We start from the raw sequence: 24866 nt of genomic DNA on the forward strand, positions 1-24866 counted from the left end.
AAAATAATTCATCAATCGGCCGTTTGTTACGTAACAAGAAACATGTTCTCTTGCGTAACAGCCCTCTTGTCTCCGCCCTGTTTCAATCCTCTCTCACTGCCAGGGCGCGCCTGCGTACTGCCATCGTGCGGTCCGCCATTGAGGGACCCGCGATCGGCAGGAAAGGGTCACAATCGTTTCGATAGGCAACAGCCGCACGTTTGCTCCATTCTAGAACCCGAACTTTGCCAACAGCTTTACATTCAACACATCGGCACAGCGCCTCGTCACCTGAGCAGCGGATGGGTTTTCTTTTAAATTCATGGAGATAAATCGCACGACAACGATATTGTATACCGACCTGAAATAACGTAAGCAAAGCGAGTTAGCTGCAAAAAAATCCTAGCTAGCTAGCTCGAGGCTAGGCTAACCTGGCTAGCTTCACACGAGCTGAGCCTTGCTCGGGGGGCAGTGCGCCTGCAGTGCCGTTTGATGGATCCAAGAATCGCTTGGTTTCAGCCAGAACAACGCGGACCAGCCAACAGCCTGTGGATGCAGATTTGGGAGACGACACAAGGATTAGGGAATTTGTACGTGAACAACAATTATAGCACGGGTTCTTGTCCTGGCACGACGAGCCACCTCAGTCCGAAATCATCGAACATCAACGGGTCATCGGGTAACGTGATCTCCAGCAAAAACGGAGCTGTCAACTCAGGCGTCGGTCACAGCGAGCCCGGTAGGAGCCAGGGGATGTCCAACAAGATGGGAGACAGCGATGTCGTGGGACAACGAGACTTTATACCATTGGAAAGCAACAATAACCACAACAACCGTGCCGCGGGGAGGGGCGGCGGAGGAGGGGGGCAAGTGGGGAGGGGGGTGTCGGACAACGCAGGACACCCCAACAAAAGGAAAAGAGACAATAAGGCTAGCACTTTTGGATTCAATAGCAGCCTCTTGCACAGTGGCACCAGTTCGGACGAGTCGGGGCGCTATGCTATTTACACGGGGACCCCATGGAAAGTCAGGAACTACTCTGAAGGAGTTGTCGGGTAAGATTGAACTCAACCTCGCCTTATCCACTCGGCAACAGTTATGAATTTAGCTAGCTAAACTAACTACAGCCCCAGCTGGTAAGTTATACAGTAGCTAAGCCAAAACTAAGCTGCTAATAGTGAGCTACTCGGTTAGCTACAGTAGCTGAAGTTACAGACTTGTCAAGAGGAGTCGTACAAGCAGCTTCGTGAATTTGGCAGATTCCTGGGTTAGGGCATCATCATGTAACAGTTATCCATATTTGGCTCGCCATTCCTCCGTCACGGTCTGTGACGCCCTTATAACGTGTCGAAGGCTTGTTGATTCAGTGTTTCAAGAACTATCCTTATATCAAACTACCTTGTGACCTTCATAGATACAGGGAGTCATACAGGTCCACATTGGCATGTGTGTCAATTCTCTAGGATTCCAATGACCAACGTTTTCCTTCTAGTTCTGAGCATGGTGGCATTTGGCAAAGATGGAAACGCGTTTTAGAGGAATCGAAACCTATAGGTTATTTCCACAATTATACCCTTCCCATATTCACCTAAAGACTTATGAACGAATTAACCATTCTTGACCAGTAGCCTATATCAAATAACCTGTAACGAGCAATCCCCATGTCACAACGACCAATAGAGAAAGCTGTTGCCAACTTTATGGACATCACTGTGAGGCGAAGACATCCGAATGGTGCTTGAACCAGCTACCTGCAGAGACAGGTGCTACTGCACTGTCAACTGTGACACGAACTCCTGGTAGAAGCCATACAGTAGTAATAGGCCGTCGTACTTTGAGCCAGTTGTAGGCTTGCTGATTATTGCAAATGAGTCAGTATCTCTGCTTTAATATTTTACTTCTTAAGAGAAGTAGCCAATTTTTCTGTGAAACATGATTAACTAGCACCACCTCCACCAGCTTATCTTATCGCTTGCCATTCACTGAAGTCTGCTCCGTTTTTGATTCCTTTAACACTCTTCAAGGCCAGATAAATGTAAAACAGGCTACCTATTCATCATCAGTGGGAAGTGAACTCTTTTGGAAATTCTGCTCTGTCTCTTGAAACAGGATACAAGTTAAGGGGTGGGTTGGGACTTTGTTAGTTTAAAAAGCGCCTTTTAAAGGTGTGGAGGGGTGTGTTCCCCTCTGGCATGCGTAGGCTAGTAGCATTTCTCATTTATAGTAATATTGAAGCAGACTGTTTATATGAGTACATTCCTTAGTGATTAGCCTCTCTAATACTCCTATCTGTAGCACAGCCTGGATAACAGTCTCAACCAGCCTCTCTTGTCTCACTCTGACTGTCTGTCAATTCACAAAGCGTGGCTGCTGAACTGTATTAGTTACTTGCTAACAAAATGACAGTCACAATCAGCCTCCCTTGTCTCACTCTGACATTCAGTCTGTTCACAATGCCTGGTCGCTGAGCTGTGTTATTTGCTAACAGAAATGTTGAAATATATGAGCCTACCGATCCATGTCATCTTAGCTTGCAATGTGGACTGAATTTTAAAAAGTTTCTCGTCCGTTAATCTTGGGGTGTAGAAACTTTTCATTTCCTATCACTCCGCGTCACACACTGGGAAGCAAACTATTGGAAAGTGATTTACATTACATCCAAATGCATTTTGTGCCCGATATACCAATCAAAGGTTTGAACACACGTCATGGTGTAGCTTGGTAACCACACAGCAGACACTGATAACCGAGAAGGAAAGAAGCGGTTTTCCTCTGGTGGTGCTGGTCGCTGTTCTTGGTTGCTGGGGTGGGGATGCGGAGGGGGGGGGGGGGGGCGTATCCGTGTGCGAATGCGGACAGTCTGGACCGGGCCTGTCGAAGCCCTGAGGGTCCGGTTCGTGCCACGGCCCTCCTCCCTGTGGAAAGGGGAGCTGTGTTTACATGCAGCGCACGCTGAGCGTGTCCTGGCCTCGGCTCTCCCAAAACAAACCCAGCCCTCTCTGGGAGAGAAACCTGAGCTCTCCATCTCTGTGATGTCACAGGGCCCTCATCCAATCATGTGTGGAACAGCTAGGGAGTTCTGCAACCTCTAACTCACTCTTCCAACAACCCTAGTAAAAAAAGAAAAGAAAAAATAGGCCCTCTACTATGGGGCTGTATTGTTTTGAAGCAGAGTTGGATCTCTTGTGTTCTCTAGTTCAGAGCCATTTGTGAGCTCTGCTGAGGGAGACGCTGTGGAAGAGTCGGTGAAACACCTATGTAGGCTAGTTGAATTCTGGCCTATTAAAGATGACCTCATGTTCATGTTAGGCTGTTTTCGATAATGGACTCAAAAAGGGAGGTTCCAGGAAGAGATCCCGATCACAACTTTCCTTTCTAGACTAGTCATTTATCATTCCTCTCAGCCACTCTTTGTAAGGAAACAGAAAGCGGCTTTTAAAAGACCCCTGGAATGTGTTGCTTTCTGACTTTGTTACCCCAACTTAATCAATTTCTTCATCTACTCCGATGCACAGTTCAAGTCAAGCTCAACGTTATTGTCATGTGGACCTCAAGGGGTCTCTACTCTGCCACGCGGCAAGTGACACACACAGGTACACTTGAGAGGTCGCCAGTGGAATTTGTCCTCTGCGTCCCCCCCCCCCCCAAGCTGTCCTCCTCCAGGAGCAGTGGGAAGCCTTGTCAGTGGCGTGCCCCACAGTGTTCTGATCAGGGACAGGACAGAAGATCAAATTTGTTCTTCTGCATGTTTTTCACATTGGGTTCTTGGGAGGAAAGGAATCTCTCGCAAACACGGGGGAGAACATGCAAAGTCCACACGGAAAGGCCCGGGAGATACCCCGCCTGAGTACCAGACAACCCTGGGGGAGAACGTGCCAGTCGGCCGCTGTGCCATTGTATTCAAAATATACAATGAGATACTTGTCCCCTGGCTCTCTGTCAGCCTTAACAGGAGCGACACACGATAGCGTTACATAATCTCATACAACAGCAATGTGCGGCACGTATGGGCGCGTCAGCTGTGCGGCAACAAGCCGATGCACAGTTCAGCGTGTTCCCTGTCTCTTTGGCCCCAGATACCGGTCTTTTAGTAACTGATGGTTAATTGACCGGTGCTGCGCTCCAGTCCTCCTGCGCCGAGGCCAGCGGCCAGCGTGTTTCGACCAGTGGCGCTGCCGGCGGGACGTGCCCTAATGGCCCGCTGACGAGCCGACGAGCAGCCGGTCGGTTTATAGCAACTGTCGCTCCGGAGATTTACGAATGACCGGTATCACCTCGGTGCTCAGCCTTGGGCGGCGGAGAGAGACCCTCCCTGTGCTGGCGATGACGCGCGCTCACACTTTTCCTCTCGCTCCCTCTACCTTGCCCTCTTCCCCTCTCACTTTCTCTCTCTCTCTCTCTCACACACACACACACACACACACACACACTGTCACACGCACGCACTGTCTCGCACCTTCCCTCTCGCTCTCTCTCCCTCCCCTCCCCTTCTCTCTCACGCTCCTCTCCTGCTCGTCTGTCCCTGGCTGCCGGCCAAGTAGTAGTCCTGAGCAGTGATTTTGCATGCTGCTCCTTTGGACTGTGTGGTGAACCAGCCCGTCCAACCCCCAGCCCCCCCCCCCCTCTCCCAAAGCCCCCACGCCCTCCACCCCTCGTCCCATCAGACACGTGCAGGGAACCCTCCGTAACCCGGCCCTCCCATGTGCACCGAGGAGGAATGTGCTTTCTCTCCCTTTCTCCCTCCCACCGTCCAATCGCAACGGGCGAAGAGCTGGAGCCGACGCAGCCAGCCCGAGTCGGAGAACGGCGAGCAGCGCAGTTGTCGGAGAGGAGTTATTTCTAGGCCCGTTGTCACATTGCACTTCCGGAACCTTCTTGCCTACCTTGTCGTGTGGCAAAGCTTTGACTACGCAGGTCGAGGTGCGTCCTGGTCGCTGGTAGGCTGGGACTAAATGGGAAAGAGTAGCGCTGGTTTTCCCGGTCTCCAACACTAGTATTTGGAACCTCTGCGCTTCCAAAGGACAAGAATGTGCGGCGCCCTTTTTCTATATTTCTATATTTCTATCGATGAAGTCGGTGTGTGCGGTGTAATTAAAGCCACAACATAGACCTAACACAGACCTGTCATGCCTCTCACACAGCCTACACACATGGTCGTTCTTTTTTTTAGCTCGTCACCGTAATGCAGAAGTCTCCGAGCGGCGATGTTCAGATGACTGGACGCCGTCCAAGTTTGAGGAGAAAAGTTCCACGCCTCACATCATCCACGCTTCCCAAGTTATTGATGAAGTCAGTGTGCACCGCAGATTCTAGCCAGCTAGCGCAGACCTTCCAGCGTAGACCTGTCATACCTCACACAGAGCCCACAAACACGGTCATTCTTTTTTTTCTTTTTTTTTTTCTTTTTTTCTTTAAGTGTCACCCTAATGCAGAAGTCTGAGCGATGTCGAAAGTGCAGGCGGCGAACAGTTTGTTTGCTGTGTGTCTGCAGTTTGCAGGCTACTTCGGGTGTAGCCCAAGATCAAGCTGTCCAATTATAGAGGAGACGAGACTGATTGATTCACTGTCAGTTTCCTCTCTTGTGATCCAAGTACGGCCGTCCGTCCGTCTGTGGCGGAGTGTCTCTTCTCGTTCTGGATCCTTGATCTTTTCTGGAGACGTTCTCCCAGGCTCAGCAGAGGAAGAGTCTGCCACACACCAACAGGTCGTCCAACAACGTCTGTGGCTTGACCTCCGCTGCGTCCAGCTCATTTCCACCCGCGTGGAATGCTATAAGGTTTTGTTTTATAACCCAAGATTTTGCCACAGCCAGTGCCAGATAGTTTTCCTGGCCTAAGCGCAGCGGAACACTACTACTGCTACTGATCAGGGCTGGCCCCGGGGCCTTCCCCGCGGCGGGCCCTCATTGCCCTCCCGTGTAACCCGAGGACCCCTTTTGTCACGTTAGCCTATCTAGTCTGGGGATAAGCTGGCCACCAGCTGTGGCTCTTTGATGAAACTTTAATGCGTTGGCCATCTCTGGGACACAGACACCTCGCCGCTCCGCTTGCGTTTGACCTCCTTTCCACGGGCGCGAGGGCGGCGCTAGCTACAGGAACCCTGCTCTCTCTCTCCCCCTCTCCCTCTCTCTCTCTCTCCCCTCTCCCTCTCTCTCTCTCTCCCCCCCCCTCCCTCCCTCTCTCTCCTCTCTCTCCCTCTCTCTCTCTCCCTCTCTCTCTCTCCCTCTCTCTCTCTCTCCCTCTCTTTCTCTCTCTCCCTCTCTCTCCCCTCTCTCTCCCCTCTCTCCCTCTCCCTCTCTCTCTCTCTCTTTCTTTCTTTCTCTCTCTCCCTCTCCCTCTCTCTTTCTCTCCCCCTCTCTCTCTCCCTCTCTCTCTCTCTCTCTCTCTCTCTCTCTCTCTCTCTCTCTCTCTCTCTCTCTCTCTCTCTGCTTTGTCATGCAGGAATAGCCCCCGGGGTGAGCATGGGTAGCAGGCCCTATATTTACTCTCTGGTGAACGCTACCGCCGGCCAACAGGAGGACTGCCCTAATAAGCAGAGACCTGGCGGCCGACCCCGCGGCCTTGGAAGCGCAGCGCCAGTGAAGCCACGTGGAGAGGGGGTGCCTGTCCTATGACAACGCACGTGAAGGTGGCGGTGCCACTCTGAAACATGGGCAGGGTACAGTGCCCTGTTATTTCCGTCCCTAACCCCCCCCCCTCCCCCCCCAGCAATATTTATAGCCGGGCGCTATTTGGTGGAGGAGGCTGGCAGCAAGTCCGAAAAAAAGAGGCTCCCCTATGATGTTGTTGACATTTTACAGCCCTGTCCTAAAGCCAGCAGCCACATGCACGCTTGCACCTTTGTACCGCGGTACACCCGAGCGCTCGATAAGCAGCGCCGACCGCGGGTTGATTCGTTCCGTTTCGCTGCGACGGCCTCTCTCGCTAACCTGGCAGATGGCCCCCTCGTGTTCTACCCCCCCCCCCTCCCTCCCACCCCACCTCCTCCAGCACCTCTCCCACTGTCCTGCGTCAGATCTCGCTGGCACTTGTTCACTTTCTCTCTGTCTCTGTCTCTGTCTCTGTCTCCGTCTCCGTCTCTGTCTGTCTGACTCTGTCTCTCTTTCTCTCTCTCTCTCTCTCTCTCTCTCTCTCTGCCTGGTAGTTGGGTTACATGTCGTTTCATCTCTCCAGAGCCACCCCAGGGCTCTCAAACAGGTTGGTCCTCCTCCTCCCTGTCCCCAGGCCAGAGCCTCCTCGGCGATAGGAGCAGACTCAGTCCTCTCTGGAAGCCCTGCTCGCCTCGGAGCGGATTACACTCAAATCCATTCGATGAAGGCAGGCAGATCATCTGATAATAATTGCCAAGGATCATCGTGTTCCTTTTTGGCCGGGGCCCAGGCCACCTGTAATATGATCCGGCAGGAGGGCGGTGCTTCCAGAGGGGATTGTTTCCGTTAAACCCGCGTTCCTTCCTGCCCGGGGCAATTAGGCCACTCCCCCTATAAGCCGTTCCCCCGGGTGACGGAGGAGGCTGCTTGGCCGAAGCTTTAACCCTGAAACGAAACTTAATGCCTGCGCGCATGCACACACACACACACACTGAGGAGCAGACTGTGATTGCAGGCTGTAGGGGGAAATGAAGCCTCGCAGCAGTGTGGCTAGCACGCCAGCAGGGCCTGTCAGCTGACTCGCTTGACTGTGGGTTTAGTCTTTTGAAGCGCAGGCAGTGTGAGAGGAAACTCAATTTTCTAGTAGCTCTCAACTATCTCACTTGGGAGATTTTTTTTGAAATGAAACTTGCCCTCGCCTTCAACTTCCCAGCTTTGAGGAGGGGCTTTGTGCGAGGCGTTGGCAACGCATCATTATCGCCGCGTGCGGCGCAGACGACGTGTGCGTGCGGCTGATAAGTTGGACCACGTGCGCCCGTGACTGCGGACTCTCGCTCCGCCGCGTGCGACCGCGAGTGTGCACGCGACGTCTGCCTGGAAGGAAAAGAGCGAGAGGGAGAGAGAGGAGGGAGATATAAGTCGGGTCTGTGAGAGCTGTACTGTGTCAGACCCCGAGTATGTCTTCAGGAGCGTGTCTCCTCCAGGCCCGGTGCCAGAGTCTGCCCACCTCCTCCCCCTCCGGCCGGGGTAGTGACCCAGGCGCGCTGCCCTCCACGCCGCAGAGCTTGCTGTGTTCACTCTGGGGTGTGTTCACGTTGCAGTCCTGTTTGCAGTGGCTGGGCGTGATGAATGCTGTCAGGTGGCCTCTGCAATGTGTGTGTGTGTGTGTACTGTGCAGTGTGTGTGTGTCTGTCGGTGTGTGTGTGTGCCACTGGGTGTATGGCGCACGTGTGTGTACTGTACAGTGTGTGTTTCTGCCGGTGTGTGTGCCACTGGGTGTATGGCGCATGCATGTCTCTGTGTGTGTGTGTACTGTACAGTATGTATTTCTGTCGGTGTGTGTGTGTGTGCCATTGGGTGTATGGCACACGCATGTCTGTGTGTGTGTGTGTGTGTGCGCGTCTGTACATGTGTGCATGCTGCAGTGCTACGGGGTGTTGAGAGGAAGGGAGGGAGGGAGGGAGGGAGGGAGGGAGGGAGGGAGGGAGGGAGAGACGCCCCTCCCCCCATATGTGCTGTGCGTAGACTACTCAGTCAGCTCACGACACACGAGCCCCCCCCACACACACACACACACGAGCGCCCCCCCTCCGCCCAACCCTCATGTTGGGGAATATAAGGGCTGATTGTTGTCTGTCACACTCATAGATCAGTGTTGCTGCACCATGACATGATGTTGTTATCTGTTATCTAGACGGAGTTTACACTCCCCAGGCGTAGGAGACCGTCTGGACCTGCTCCCTTTTCCCTCTCCATAGACGATGGGTGATGACTGGGAGTGAACGGTCGCCATCAGTGTTACAAAATTCCTCGAATATTCACAAACTTCCCATGGGAAATTAACAGGAATTAATGGGAATTAGCAGGAATAAACTGGAAAATGGAATTTATTACCATTCATTTCCATTAATTCCCATAAATTCTTGTTGGGGATTCTGGGAAGTGTGTTAGTATTCGCAGAATTTAGCAACCCTAGTCATGATGATGATGATGATGATGATCATCCATCAATAGACTAGTCTAGTCCCACACTGCTGAGTACCAGTCTTTAGACACAGGGTCCGATCCGGCCTCGCTACGCCAGGACATCCACCCTGCCTGTGTTGTGTGTCTGTGCGCCCTGCGGTGTGTGACAGGTGACACCTGTGAGCGTCGTCCTGACAGGCAGGACGAGGGTGTTACATAAAACCCCGGGCCTCCGGCGCTGCCTGCTCGGTGCGTGACCAAAACAACAGCCCTCTGACAGAGATAGAGTTTCACACAGCCCCCCCCCCCTCCCCCCTCCCTCTCTTTCAAGCCAAGCTCGCCCGGCTAAAACTGTTTCTTTGTTGTTGTTTTTTTTTTGTCATGTGTGGCAGAAGTGGTTTTTATTCTCCGTCTGTGGCTGAAGGATGCGGCGCTGCTAGCCTGTCATTGGCCGCCGTGCTCTGTTTTCACGGCCCTGCGCAGGACTGCGTAACTCTGTTTTTTTGTGGTGTTTGGTTTATTTTCTCAGCCTGCCCGTTTATATATGCGCGTGTGTATATAGGCAGGCCTAAGTCTATTATTGTTTGTGTGCAGCTGCATGTGAGCATGTTTGTGCGAGTGTGTCTATAGACAGACCCGGTTTAGGGGGCAGGGCAGAGTGACCCGCTCTGCGCCCTCTAGCCAGCACCCCCCCTTCCTCCGGTACACGGTGTTCATAACATTTCTGCGGTATGTACTGCTGGCGAGCCTAACAGCACCGTGGGGGGTCCCCCGCCACTCTGCTGTACTCTCTGTACCAGAGTCACAGATGCAGTTATTCAAGGGGGGTTCTCTAGCTAGCCGACTTCCGTTTTATATGAGGAGATTTAATTAGGTGTGTGTGTGTGTGTGTGTAAGAAGTCGGTGGTTCTTGTTTGGTGGTTAGTTGGTTGGTTGGTCGACCCAGTGGTCGGTTGGCCCAGCGGTTTTGCCTTTGAGTCCTCGTCCTCATTCATTGCCGTCGCCTCAAACAGGACCTGACCAGAAAATGCAGGAGCCGGCCAGCAGAGCAGGGAACAAAGCGGCGCTTCGCCCGGGTCAAAGGGCGCGGATGGCAGCCGCGTGCGTCATGAGGGAATGTGTGTGCGTCTCTGGTGTGTGTGTGTGTGTGTGTGTGCTGCAAGCAGGTAGCCAAAATGGGAGAATATGGGTGTGTGTCAGGTGTGTGTGCGCTGCAAGCAGGTACCCCAACTCTTTGGTGTAAATGGGCTGTATTAAAGAATGTGTACGAACATGTGATCTGTTTGTCTTTGTGTGCGTCGCACAAAGGCCAAAGACTTATAGATAAGCTGTGTGTGCTGGGTGGGTGTGCTTACACGTGTGTGTGTGTGTGTGTGTGTGTGTGCGTGCGCCACGTAAATCTTCAGCTGTATTAATAGATAGCCTAGTAGTGAATGAATGGTGGCACATTATCGTGAGCCAGTGTGTCTGTCTCTGTGCCATCGTCCAATGAACCAGAGACATGGAGGCTTAGCACCCGGCCATGCCCAGTCCTGGCATGCATCTCTGGGCCATGCGGCCCCCACACAGGGCCGCGTTGGCATGACCAGCTGTGCTATCTGGGTGAAGGCGATGAGCTCCTTTCTCATTAATCGTTATTTAAAGTTGATTTAATTGACTCTTAAGCCTCGTCACGTCAGTGTGCCGATGATGTGTGTGTATTAGCTTGAGGCTAACTCTGAACGCCTTGATCCAGCAGCACCTTGGCTAGTTGAATGGAATGGCCTTTTTGGCCGGCGTTGCAAGAAGATTAGGCCCCAGTTGTTTTGAGATAAAGCAAACCTGATGATCTAATCGTGCTTTTTGGAGCTAAATGAGTATCCTTCACTTCAAGTTCCAGGCCAGTTGAGGTAGTAGTAGTTGAGCGCGGTAGGTTTCATCTTGTAAGGCCGTAGGGCTGTTAGCGTAGCTGCGTTCATCCAATATTCACCATCTAACAATAACACTGACGTTGTGAGAAAGAACAAACAACATGATTGTCTTGACTTGTGTGATCGTGTAGCGTCTCTTAAATGTCGCCAGCCAGCCGGTCATAATAATCCGGTGATTAGCCATCCTCTAACCTTTATTGCAGTCATCTTTGATTCATGGCAATTTAAACACGGGAGGGATTGTCTGGTGTCTGTTTAGCCTTCAACGCAGTTAACCTCAGGATTGGGCTGGTTTCCCACACACACACACACACACACACACACACCTACCTGCATGCCAGAGGGACCGTTTCATTCTCATCCCTGGTAGAATTGCAGGACTTGTGGCGAATTATACAGTTGGGTTTCCTGCGTCTTATCAAGACTACGTGTGATGTTTGCTAATTCAAGGAAACGATTTTCAGTCGCGCGGCTCTCCAGCCCCCAGTAATGAAACCTCCCCGACGTCTTCCGTGATTGGGTGTTTGTTTTTTTTCTCACCCTGCCATTTCTCTGTTTCCATGTGTAGCTTTCTGCCGCGTCCCCCCCCTCTCTGTCTCTCTCTCCCCCCCCCTGACTGTGGTGTTTTTCCGTGTGCGCCCCCTTCAGGCTGCACGAGGAGATCAAGGACTTCTACGCGTACATCTCCCCGCGGCCCGAGGAGAAGAGGATGAGGCTGGAGGTGGTGGACAGGATCACCGACGTCATCCGCGACCTCTGGCCCAGCGCCGAGGTAAGCAATTAAGCGGCTAACAATTAATCGATAAGCGATTCTTGGTCGTTAAGGATTTGCTCGAGCACGGGAAATGTACGCGATCTACTATCAAACACGTTTGATAGCAGACCACGTTGTTTGATAGTAGATCGAGTAAGTTTCGCGCGCTCGTGCAAATCCTTAACGACCACGAATCACTTATCAATTAAGGGTAAACATCCATAGTTTGTGGGATTGTCTGCAAATTTTTCCAGTTGTCACCGTTCATATAATCGGCACCTGAGGAAAAGAACATTTTAGATGTGTGACATTACTCTTCTACCTCAGACAGTGAGATCACTGACCCCTGAGACGGGACCCTCTTACAAGCGCGTGCACACACACACACACACACACACACACACACACACACACACACACACACGGACAAAGAACTCTTAAGCAGCATCAGCATTAGAGAGCCGTCAGGAGAGGCAGAGCTTGGCACCGGTTCAGTTACTGCGTGAGCCTCGCCCACACGACAATCTGCTTGAGATTCTGGCAGCCTCTCATCGCCCCGTCATGAAGAGAGAGAGAGCGCAGAAACGCTGAGAGGCCAGAAGAAACGTGAGCTAGAATGACAGAGCCCCGCCCCCCTCCCCCTCCCTATCTCTGCCTGTGTCTCCAGTGTTTCTATGGCTGATTGATAGTTCCCTGAGAGAACAGTCTTTCAATTGAAAGTGCCCCCCCGCCCCCGACGCTTGTAAAAAAGCCACCATCCGCCCAGGCCTCTGGATGAGGTGTTCAAAGATGGCGGCCCGTTCTTCCCAATGGAAGTCGTTCGCCTGGCGCGTAACGCCGAAAGCGTTTCAGCAGCTCCCTCCGTAGCCCTCGGCGCCCGCGCGGCGGTGTTTTTCTTGGCCCCCGTCCCTCTCTTTTGGCGCCACGTGACTTCGGCAATACCGATCTTGGCCACCGCCCTCAAACCCGCCGCGCAGCCCGGAGCCGCTCGGTCCAGTCTAATCCTGCCGCTCTGGGTGATATTTGCCAGGGCTCCGCAATCAACAGCGCCCCAGGTGTTCCTTTTCCCGCTGACTTTGAGCAGAGAGAGTGTGTGCGCGTGTGTGTGTGCGCACGCGTGTGTGCGCTCTGCGCGCGTCTCTCCTCTGAGCACCACAACAACAACAACCAGGTGACGAGGCCCGAGCGTTGGCTAGACAGCTCGCCGCCGGTTCGACACGGTAGACTCCAGAGGTAAGGCGCCGAGCCTGCCAGGCTTCCACACAGACTCGCGAGCAGCTTACTCTCGGTCCGGGGACTGCAAGGTGAGCTCGCCAGGTATCCCAAATAACCCAAGTCAAGGTCAATTAGACTGAAAGAGGCCAAATTTAGCCTTCCGCTCGGCGCCACCCTCTCCAGCCGTGTCTTTCTCCGCCCAGCAGTGTCCCCTCAGTCCCCCTTCTATGTATGTAACTTTCCTACTGTGTACTATTTGCCCCACTATTTTAAGACTGTATATTTATTTGCCCAGGGACTGCGGGTGGAAATTAGCTGTTTTAGCTATAACCTTGTACAGTGCATCTCTCCCTATTCTATAGGGTAAATGTCTACTGTACCTTGTCCCTGTCTTTAAAATCAATCAAATCAATCAATCAATCAATCAGACCCCCCCTTCGGCGCCAGTCCTCAGGGGTTCAGGGCGTAGCGCGTGCCCCCTCACGGAGAACAGGCGTTAAGGATGCCATTCAGCAGGCTCCTTGTTTGTGATCCTATCACATGCCCAGGCTTAAGCTGATCGGAGGCTTTAACCCACAGGTTCAGGCAGGCGGGAATATAGGAAGGTTTTACGGCTTAAGACTGTCTTGTTGGGTTTTTTTTGCGCCCTCTTGACTCAATCTGAACCGTTGTGACGGGCTCCGATGAAACGGGATATCGATGGCGCTGCATGAAAAGAAAACCTCGGCGTTTTGGCCAGGCAGTCGGCTTCTGCTACTGTCTGTCAATCCTGAGGAGAAGTGGCGGACGGATGTGAGGTAGATATATGTTCACGCAACTTGAAGAACAGGCTCTGTAAAGGCAACGAAACTGATCAAGAAAGCGGCGCCCGGCCTGTTGAGCAACAGATTAAAGCCGCCTCCTCCTCCTCCTCCTCGCCCAATACAATAACTCCTCTTTTTATGGTCGGGGCATCGTTTTACTTGACACGACAAAATGTCAGGAATCACCTGTCAAACTGTTTTCGTTTGAAGAGTCCTTTGTTGTCTTTTCCCACCCATAACACGACGTGACATGTTTCAGTGCAAAGCAAGCACTTCATTTGATGTATGATGCAAATGATATGAATGATTATGATTAATTTACCTGCTGTGACCTGTGTGTGTGGGTGTGTGTGGGCGTGTGCGTGCGTGCGTGTGTGTGTGTGTGCGTTTCCCTTCAGGTCCAAGTGTTTGGGAGCTTCAGTACAGGTCTCTATCTGCCCACCAGGTAAGCTAGTTTGATTCTCTGGTTTGTTCTGCTGATAAACCGGCCACTCATTCGACCTCTTATCTTAATCTGTTCTTGGCTGTTAGTAAAAACTGGCCTTGCAGCGAAACACGGCAGCAGCTCAGACGCGGTAGCGCTCGTGCTCGTGGAGCGAGCCGTGTTGGCTGGCCAGTGTTGTGCACTCGTTCACCTTTTTAGTTCGGGGGGGGGATTAAAGCCGTGGTAAATTTAGCTCCTCTGATCCAGGGCCTTTAAAAAATATATATTTTACCTGGTTTCTGAGAGAGCCAGGCCCCACACACGTCACAGGCACACAAATATCACAGGCACCCACACACACACATACACACGCCACTCACACGCACGCACACACACACACAGTCTGACACGTCACCTGGATTACTAGTTTCTGGCATTTAACCGTCAAGGACAGTAGATTAATGTAATTAAGCTCTTTGTGCGTGCGTGTTTGAGAACTGTGTTGAGCTTGTGACGTGCTACCGTGCTACCTCTTCCTGACCTCCCCCCCCCACAGTGACATCGACCTGGTGGTGTTTGGGAAGTGGGAGACCCTCCCCCTCTGGACCCTGGAGGAGGCGCTCCGGAAGAGGAACGTGGCGGACGAGAACTCTGTCAAAGTGCTGGACAAGGCCACGGTACGCAGGGCGTGTGTGTGCGTGTGCGTGTGTGTGTGCGTGTGTGTGTGCGTGCGTACGTGCGCGTGTGTGTGCGCGCGCATGCGCGGAATGTATGCGTGTGGACTGTGTAGGTCTACGTGGAGTGTGTGCACATGGAGTGTGTGTGTGTAAATGACTGTGCTACTGTCTTTGTTCCCAGGTGCCCATCATCAAGCTGACAGACTCTTTCACTGAGGTGAAGGTGGACATCAGCTTCAATGTGAAGAGTGGCGTTAAAGCTGCTAGACTCATCAAAGAGTTCAAAGAGGTGAGTTAGCTTGGAACACACAGCGTCCACAACAGTCTGGATAAACAGACAAGCAAAATGGAACAGGCTTAACAGCAGGTTCTATGGGTTCTGATGGAGGTCCTCCGAAAACCCCGCAATCCAATGTTTTATTTTATTTTAAAATGTTCGCCACTAGGGGGTGCTGTAACGCCATCAGGGTCCAAACCACTTGGTCCTCCTCACATGTGCTCTCCTCTCCTCTCCTCCTGCAGAAGTACCCGGTCCTTCCCTACCTGGTGCTGGTCCTGAAGCAGTTCCTGCTCCAGAGGGACCTGAACGAGGTGTTCACCGGCGGGATCGGCTCCTACAGCCTCTTCCTCATGGCCGTCAGCTTCCTGCAGGTGAGACCCTCCCCTGCTTCATCCTCCTGTCATCGAACCCGGCCGACACTTCGTGCGACGGGGGATTCCGGCCGGTTGGGGAGTGACCCTGGGTGTGCATGCGGGTGACCCCATGTCTGCTGGGCAGTGCGGTGTGGGGTGACCCTGGGTCTCTCTCTCTACCGTTCCTCGTCTGTGTATTAACGTGCCTGCACACGGCCCCAATCAACGCCAACCAACTGCCAACACCCAACATTCTAAAGTTGGCAGCTGTTGTTAGAATGTTGAAAGTTTAAATTTCGGCTGCAAAATCCATCCAACCGATGCCGTCAGTCAGTAACACATGGCACCACCGATCCAACGTTGGTGTTGGTTGGCGTTGGTTGGGGCATTGTGCAGGCACCCTTTAGATCATGTGCCGTGAGTGAACTAGAGCACTACTCTTTTCTCATACTGTGAACTAGCCAAGATGACTTGACCTCCAAGATCCAAGATTATTTTATTTGTCACATGTAATGTACGATATACAGTCACAGTGATCAAGATTATGCTATAAATAAACTCATTTTCAAAGTACAAATTTACAAGTGACACATTTTCAACATAACAATTTTACAAATTAACACAAATTACGCAATAAGTACCCTTTCTATAAAGTATATGTATGTGACAACACATCATGTGCCCCCCCCAGCAGCACTCCAGGCACGACGTGTGCAAGCCCACCGCCAACTTCGGCGTCCTCCTCATAGAGTTCTTCGAGCTCTACGGGCGCCAGTTCAACTACCTGAAGACGGGCATCCGCATCAAGGACGGCGGCTCCTACGTGGCCAAAGACGAGGTCCAGAAGACCATGATGGACGGCTACCGGCCCTCCATGCTGTACATCGAGGACCCCCTACAGCCAGGTGAGGGAACACGGAACGCGCCGTCTCAATCTCCAGCCGACAGCGGGAATGATCTAAGCAAATAAAACGACGGCCTACCGTTTAAAAGGGGCCGGCTGTGGCTCAGAAGGCAGAGCGGGTCGTCCAATGACCACAGGGTCGGCGGTTCGAATCCCGGCTCCTCCCCGTCCCCATGTCGAAGTATAGCTGCCGCTATTGGTGTGTGAATGTGTGTGTGAATGAGAGGCCATTGTATAGTGCTTTGGATAAAAGCGCTATATAAGTGCAGTCTATTTACCATTTAAAGTCCCCCCCCTTTCCCCCATCGTGTAGATAATGATGTTGGCCGCAGCTCGTACGGTGCCATGCAGGTGAAGCAGGCGTTCGACTACGCCTACATGGTGCTCAGCCACGCTGTGTCTTCCATCGCCAAGTACTACCCCAACAGCGAGGCCGAGAGGTGAGCCCCCCCCCGACCCTTACTGTGGGATCTCTGTGGTGTAAGGACGTTTAACTTCAGGTACCCCGGTGGCCCACTGGGTTGAGGCGTGTACCATATGACTAGCCCTTACCACAGTGGCCTGTGTTCAAATCTGGCCAGGCCATATGCTGCATGTCCTCCCCTCTCTCTGTGTCTCTCCCACATTTTCTGTCAATCTTCACTATCCTATCCAATAAAGCACAAATAACCTACAAACGGGTTAAAATAAACTTTTTGGCTCACGGTGAGTCACCTGCCAAGGGGACTGTAGATGAAAAAATCTACCGGCCAAGTATATATTTTTTTCAGATAGCCTTCGGAAATCTAGTCGCCAATTGGAAATTTTACCTGCATTTGGCCGGTGGTGTTGATTTTCAGCCCTGCCTACAAAATATTTTTTTTTTAAAGTGTACTTTTTCTGAACGGTGTGCTGACTAACACCTCTCTCTCTTAACCTCAGTATTCTCGGCCGAATAATCCGCGTGACCCAGGAAGTGGACGAGTACCGGGAATGGATCAGCAAGGAGTGGGGGCCCCAGTCTCAGAACGACCCGGCCCTCAACGGTAAGCCTGGTACCACTTTTGATGCCGCAGGGCGGTGACTATCCTGGACTTGCTGAAAACCGGAAATGGTTCTCGGGTTCAGATTTTATTCGTTACATGTGGTACAGCGTACAATGTACAGTGAAATGTTTCTGCAGGCTCTGTGATATGCTGTAATTTTAAACAATTGATTCCAAATTACACAAATTACATAAAGCTATACAAATAAAGGTACTGGCATGGATGATTTATGTACATGTTGGGAGGGGTATATTATTATTATTATATATTATTACTGTGATATTATATACACTAGATATACTAGCGCTGTGTACACTAGATGTAGCAACGCTGTTTTTTCGCCTCACCTTTCGGCCGCCCCCCGCTGGCGTCCTGTTTCCGCAGGAAATGACGTCACCCTGGACGAGTGCAACAACAACGTGTCCGAGGAGGGGGGGGTGCTGCCGCCCACGCCACGCAGCAAAACCTCGTCCAACTCCTCCTCCCCGTCCCCCCTGTCACGCTCCTCCCCCTCCTCCCCGCTGTCGCCCTCCTCCTCCTCCACCGCCTCCAGCTCCAGCGACGCTGTGAGTGCCGCGGACGCCGTTTTGTGCGACACGCATACACACACACACACACACACACGGGCGGCTGTGAATCAGGCGGTAGAGCGGGTCATCCAGTGATCGCAGGGTCGGCGGTTCGAATCCCGGTTCCGCCTGTCCACGTGTCCTTGGGCAAGACACTGAACCCCAAATTGCTCCCAATGAGCACCTTGAATGGCAGCTGCCGCCATTGGTGTGTGAATGGGTGAATGAGAGGCCATTGTAAAGCGCTTTGGATAAAAGCGCTATATAACTGCACTCCATTCATCATTTACACACACATGCACACATGAAAGTTCTCATGCAGTGTAATGGCTCCTCGTACCTCAGATGTCTCAGTTGAACTACATCAGTGTGATCTAAAAGAGCAGAGTGTGCGTGAATTGTCCTATCCCTTACGCCTGTCCTGATTGGCTGTCTGCAGGACTCTGACGTGACCCCCTGTAAGACGGCCAAGCAGCTCCCGGGGCGGAGCAACAGTGCCCACAGAGACACCTCCGCTGGGGTAGCCAATCACAGATCACAGAGCCACTCCACCAGCGCTCCTACTGGCAACAGCAAGGGCGGCAAGGTGAGGAGACGACACCCAGGGCCCCGTATCGATTCTCCAAAGATGCATCCTTCTCACTCCTCCCTTCTCTGGAGCAATCTTTTATCTGACGTGTGTGAATAGGTATCTGCTGTTTAGAAGCTCAGATTTTCAGTCGTCCATACATGTTAGATCAAAGATTACCTCAAGTAGGGAAGGGCAGGTCGAAGGATCCATTTTTATGGGATTCAGAGTCTTGATGTACGATCTAGGCTCAGAGTAGTCTCTCATAGCCAGACCTATCTACATGCTTTGTTTACGCTGTGCCAGCACTGGAGACAGGTCTGGCTGGACATATTACCATTCTGCAATAGGGGGGGAAAAAACACAGTATATCTTTAAACCAATCACAGTCGTCTTGGGCAGAGCCAGCCCCGGACGCAGCGACGGTGCTCTTGCAAAATAGTCTGGATCGAATCTGATTGGTGCCGAGAGAATCTCTCGGCCCGAATCAGATTAATTTGCGTCGCCAGTCTCGCCACTGTGTTCAAAGTCAGTGCTGGATATTTGTATCATGATCTAACAATGTATCTGTCTGTGTTTGTCTGTCTGTGTGTGTTTGTTTGTCTGTCTGTCTGTGCGTCTGTCTGTCTTTCTGTGCGTCTGTCTGTCTGTCCGTCTGTCTGTCTGTCTGTCCAGGGCCGGTCGCCCCGGTCGTCCAGTAAGAACACCCAGGGCCAGCAGAGCTCCTCATCCAGCAGCAAAAACCACCAGAGCCACAGCAAGCCTCACCACCAGGGCAACGGCAAGAAGAGGAAACCGCAGCGTGACGCCACGCACGAGGACCTATGCAGATAGGGCCCCGCCCCCTGCCCTGTCCCCGGCCAACTGCCCACAGGACTAACTGTCCTCAAATCTGCTTCCAGACCCGGCCCTGGGAGGTGGTTGGTAGTGTTCAGGATATTTCTGGTCTCAAAGATCTTGAGGGGGACAGGGGACGGGTGTCTTTTTATAGCTGAAAAAGAACAAAAAAAGAAGAAAAGTGATATAGGGGGTAAATGGTGCTTGGTTCCTTGGGCCTGTACTGAAAGAGAAAAAAAAATCATGAAGGATGTACCCATTTGCTTCCTCAACAAAAACACGTTGCCCTAGGATGGAGCCTGTTCTGAATCCAGCACCTCCATGCGCGGCCAAGGCTGCCCCCTGGTGTCGGGGAGGAACGGAGGGAAGGCGGCTAGGAACAGTGGATCTGGAACCTGGAACTGCCAGCGGCACATTTCAAGGAGGAAAATTCAAAAAAAGAATAAAAGAGACAAATGACGACAAAAAATGTTCAAAAATGTTATGTTCATGAAAAAGGAAAAAAACATGTACACAGATTTTTAAAGAAGGTAACCCAAAAATGCAATCCGTAAGGGGCGGGGACATAACGTTATGCATGACAAGTTTTTTTTTTTGTTGATGGGTGTTTTTTTTTGTTTTTTTTTTATGTGTAAGCAGATTATACAAAGATTTGTACAAAAAAACACAAACATGCAAAAAAGCCTAAAAAAACAAACAAATGGTCACAAAAAGAAATGGTTTCATATGACTTTTTACAAGATATATTGATTCGAGACATAGATGTGCACATTTTTTTCCCCCAGCGATTTGGCAATTCCAAGTTGCGGGGTTGGGTTCCATTGCCAACATAAATCATCAGCATCTATTTGTACTTGGCTGCTTTTCTGAGTGTGACGGTGTTAGCAGTGGGCCTGTAGTCAGGTCATGCACATACAGCCTTAGAGATCATTGGCTGGAGAGGAGGCGCATCACTCACACAGCTCTATACTACAGCGACACTTTAGCGGCTTTCAGACTACAGGTAAAAATTAGCATTGGAAATAATGTAATGGTTTTTAGCAAATCCTACACTTGAAATGTGTGAAAGATTCATAGGTGTGGGTGGTAATCCCTTTTCCCATGGTAATTTACCTATTATGACATAATTTGTATTTGTTAAATGTATTTATTTTTTTATTAACTATATATGAATATAATATGTATAACATTAGAGCCCATATCCTCGTGTCCTATATTTGAATGGGGGGAGGGGGGGGGGGGTATAGTACAATGTCGCTGTTCAGTTGTTTCACTGCCTTTTCTTTCAGTGATAGTTGAGTGACCAAGTTACTTCAGAAAGTTGAGAGACCATTTTATGAGTCAAAAGTGAAATTTTGTTTTAATATGTGGCTGGTCTACTTACTTTAACAGGGAGCTTTTTGGTTGATTTTTTTCTTTTTTTAATTTTGTGTTATTTTTCGAATATTATAGAAACAAAACGCCTAGGTATGTCAATCTCATTGCAGTGTACACCATGTCAACCTCTGATTGCAGTTCAGCAACTAACCTGTAGGTGGTGGCATCACTCTAGGCTCAGTTTTCACAGTATTGGCACCTGTATACTGCATTAGGATATTTTACCTCTCCATAATGTGTAATTGATGATTCCCTTGCCGTAATGCAATGTGTACACATAGAAACATCTGTAATTGGTGTGCTTCCTTCAGCCAGTGATTCAAGTGTACAATTGCCTTTTTGGAAACACTCCCATACTACCCCATAATATCTAAGCTACCCAACATGTTAGAACTGTCCCCACTCTCCCACCATCTGTTATGATCACTCAGACTACACTACTACATTTCAATCACCTCCACATCTGATCATTTTACCATTATTACGACATTTATGCCGCAGCTAAAGCAAGCACACCGTTTTCTTCTGGATATGTGCCTCTAGTTTAACGACCTAAGTATATTATTTATGTTCTTGAATGAATATGCTTCAAATATTGACGTTAAAGTTGATGACAGTAGATTGTCCCCAGATACAGTTTTGACCTGAATGCAGTATATTTGTGCTGGTCTGGAGTTAACCGACAGGGAACGTTGAACACGTCATCTGTGCCATCAGAATCTTCAATCATCTACTCCCTGGAAGGACTGAACTCATCTGAATTGTAGCCTCTCTACAGATATCCAAATCCATGCAATAAAAACCACAGTACAATTAAATCATAGTGATTGCATTTTTTCCATGTTCAGGTTTAGGAATTTGTTGTGGCTGTTCCCCCCAAGAATATTGAGAATTTACGTTTTTATTTTACAAATGTATATAGGCTACCTGTCACAAACAACACAGTCGGTGAGCTAGTGAGTCGGACAGAGCCACCTTTAAAACCATCTTCGACCGTGCAAGTCCATGGCTACACGTGTGAGTGAGTGAGAGGTAGTTCAGTGGTGATGATGAAGATGAAGGTCTGTTCCGCATTGAAAAGCGAGCCCTGATGAGCGCGCGCCGGAGAAAGCAGTCCTGCGCTCGCGGAGAAATGAAAGCGGGAGCGGAGCAGCATCCACATCGGTCGACTTCTAACAGGCTTCGTCCATCAGAGACCGTCCGGAAAGTCCACTACCCCTACCCCTCTGCGCGTATGAGACCAGACTACCGTCCGCAGGTGAGGCGAATTATGGATGATGATTCTGACAAAGCAGTTGCAGGCTATTTGGTCAGCTAAAGCCTACCGTAGCAATATGACCGTCAGGTCCGTGTTAATACTTATATCATATCTCCCGATAGTCGTCGAATATCGCTACAGAGTTGTTTCCTTTGTAGAGTTTTGTGTTTAGAGTTTATTTTATTTTAGCGTTTTTGGGGGGTGAATGTCCAACCTTTACGTGCCTTTGGAGCAGCCTTGATAACACGTTGCTGCCACTTTGAAATGTTCCTTATGACAACCTGAAAAGCTGGACTTTTAGTGGGCGACCGTGGTGTTGTTTAGCTTTTACAAAGTTTATTGACACGTGTGCCAAAATTAGAAAAAAAACAATGGGTCAGTTTTTTATTGAAATGTTTTAAACACATGTATCAGTAAACCTTCTGACGATGACCTGATGGTATCAGTGCGTTGTCTTGTCAAAACAGTCCAAGCTTTAACCTTAGGAGCAGGACATGTATGCAATTTTTTTTCCAATTATGAGGCAAGATATAGGCCTATACTCTTCTAATAATGTTATGTGATCCCAGAGGGCTTATCCCCTGATATTTAGCCTCGGCTTTTAGGATCATCTGGTTTTCCTGTGTTTCTCAGTGTCGTGGAGATCAGAAGGATTAATCCTCCATTCTCCCTCGAGGACCAACATGGGGCATTGGTGCAAATCCACTGTGTATTTAGTCTCATAGTACGTATGCCAGGGACCAATGCTGATATTTTCGCAAATTGGTAGGCTACCACCCAAGGTGACCAAACAATTTTTATATGTTTGTCTTCCTACATGTCTCGTTTATATTTTTGTATAATAACCATGCCTATCTAGTATCTTAATGATAGTAATCACTCTGTAAACGATAATAACTCCATATAAAATCACAAAACCCTGATTACTGTTGTTTTATTAGTTTTTTAGTTGTTTGTTTTACTTCTAGACAATATTCTTGGAAACCAATGGTCTTACAAACAGTGAATAGGCTATGCCTCCAATGTGTTTTATCTTTCATTCATATACACATACAATGGTATACGATTACACAGTTAACCCTTTGATGCACAAGCTATGCAAACCTCCTAATGCACAACATGTAGTCCAGGGGCCAATCCAGATTTTGGTCCAAACATTAGTGGTACCAGAATGTTAATAGGGTCAATATGAAAACATTGATACATGATAACCTCTCCAGCCTTGTAACTTTATGACTTTTCTAGCCTAATGGAAAATTGAAAAAGGTGCTTTACTTGGAATTCACACAGGAGAAAAGCCATATGAGAGTCATGTGTAACAAAACATTTAGACACTAGATTCACACTCAGAGAGTGCAGGCCTCCGCCCATGAATGCATGTGGTCAGCATGTACAGTGACATTAGGGTGCTGATACTTGGAGGCGACAAAAGTCAAAATATACTGGTGGTGCATCTTTGTTTTTTTTGTTTTTGTTTTGGGTAGTTCACTCCAGGCTCTCCCACCGCACCCCCCAGTACAAACCCTGTGTCTTTGAGCCCCCACACAGGGAGCTGGCTTAGCTCAAAGTTTTGTTTTAATTTGTGGATCTACCCCGTAATTCAGTTCTGCTCCAAAATGTTATGGGTTCTAAATTGGCCCATGCAACAATCTGACTCCCAAATCATACACCCGAGTTTGTGGCCCAGAGGTGGAGTGCCTTTGCCTAATCTAAACTACTAAACTAAACTAAATTGGCCAATTGTACTGTTGTTTAAAGTATGTGTGTAAACAGTGTTGTGAATGAACAGAAGAGAAATTGGGAGGGTAAATGCTCAGAGTTCATCCAGTCTGTGTCTGTCTGTCTGTCTGTCTGTCTGTCTGTCTGTCTGTCTGTCTGTGTCTGTCCCACTGTCTGCCTGCATGTCTGTCTATTGGTCTTTCTGTGTCAAAAATGATTAATCATTCTAACTCCATTCCCCTGTTCTCTTTATTATATTGGAGCTACTGTATCTGTGGGTGTACTTTCAAACGAACATTTCTGAAGATAGAAACCAGATACCAGCCTCTCTACATCCATTTTGATCTGATGATCACATATTGACCTTAATCAGCTGTGTTTTATTCCTTTGGATTTAGGAACATCTCATGACATTTTTTTAGGTATGAGGAAATTGGGTATGAGGAACTGCAGTTGTTTTGTTATCTACATTATCACTTATCTAATGATCATAGATCATCATGATCGTAGATCAACCTGAACTCCTCCCACTGCTGCTTGGCCCAGTTGGTCCAGTTTGTTACATTCCTCATAGAGCTTCTGTTAGTGTATTTTGGCTACTGTAGTTCACATTACTCCTAATTTCCAAACATTTGGAGTGGTTCCGTAAAGTACGTTTTTAACATGGGGATGGAGTTAAGGTTTGTTAACATTTTGTGTTAGTGCCTCTTGTACTGTAAGTGGGATACTGGGGTGTGGGGTGCTGAGAAAATGTATTTGATCCAGCATTAAGCTACTAGATAGGCAGAGTTATCATACCACAATATAAACTAGACACACGTAGGAAGACAAAAATACCAATATCCTTTGGTCACCTTAGGTGGTACCAAAATCTGCATTGGCCCCTGGACTGTGTTGCTGTCCACGTGTTACACTGTTGACTATTGCCCCAGGGATTGGACCCTTGAAAACCGAGACCGATATGGTGTGTTGTAGAGATGCACGATAGATGTACAGTATGCATTTTTTCAACCGATACCGATAATCGATATTTACCTGCTTCTCATGGCCAATGCACAATGCTTTCTATAGCCAAGAGTGAATCTGGCCTCCTTTAATGAGAACAAAATACGGCTATCTAAGAGTAATTGGATCAAAAGGTGTTAAAGACAGAGTTGTT

The 24866-nt window shown here is 49.7% G+C and overlaps 1 protein-coding gene across 1 annotated transcript; it reads left to right on the forward strand.

Moving 5' to 3' along the window:
• The first annotated feature begins 190 nt into the window (after window positions 1-190).
• Window positions 191-20554, forward strand: tent4b (terminal nucleotidyltransferase 4B). The gene is made up of 12 exons (XM_084436727.1): window positions 191-1034; window positions 11593-11716; window positions 14115-14161; window positions 14697-14817; window positions 14999-15106; window positions 15340-15468; window positions 16142-16355; window positions 16668-16794; window positions 17276-17379; window positions 17764-17945; window positions 18388-18534; window positions 19192-20554. The coding sequence occupies exons 1-12, from the start codon at window positions 472-474 to the stop codon at window positions 19348-19350; spliced, it is 2025 nt and encodes a 674-aa protein (XP_084292853.1). The 5' UTR covers window positions 191-471; the 3' UTR covers window positions 19351-20554.
• The last annotated feature ends 4312 nt before the right edge of the window (window positions 20555-24866 follow it).

The sequence above is a fragment of the Borostomias antarcticus genome (genome assembly GCF_949987555.1).
Source record: "Borostomias antarcticus genome assembly, chromosome: 4".
NCBI lineage: Eukaryota > Metazoa > Chordata > Actinopteri > Stomiiformes > Stomiidae > Borostomias > Borostomias antarcticus.

Excerpts from the sequence above, each read along its gene's own strand:
- tent4b (XM_084436727.1), top strand. The coding sequence starts at position 472 with ATGGATCCAAGAATCGCTTGGTTTCAGCCAGAACAACGCGGACCAGCC. Across the intron at positions 14,162-14,696 it reads GGTCTCTATCTGCCCACCAG|TGACATCGACCTGGTGGTGT; the intron begins GTAAGCTAGTTT and ends CCCCCCCCACAG. Across the intron at positions 18,535-19,191 it reads GCAACAGCAAGGGCGGCAAG|GGCCGGTCGCCCCGGTCGTC; the intron begins GTGAGGAGACGA and ends CTGTCTGTCCAG.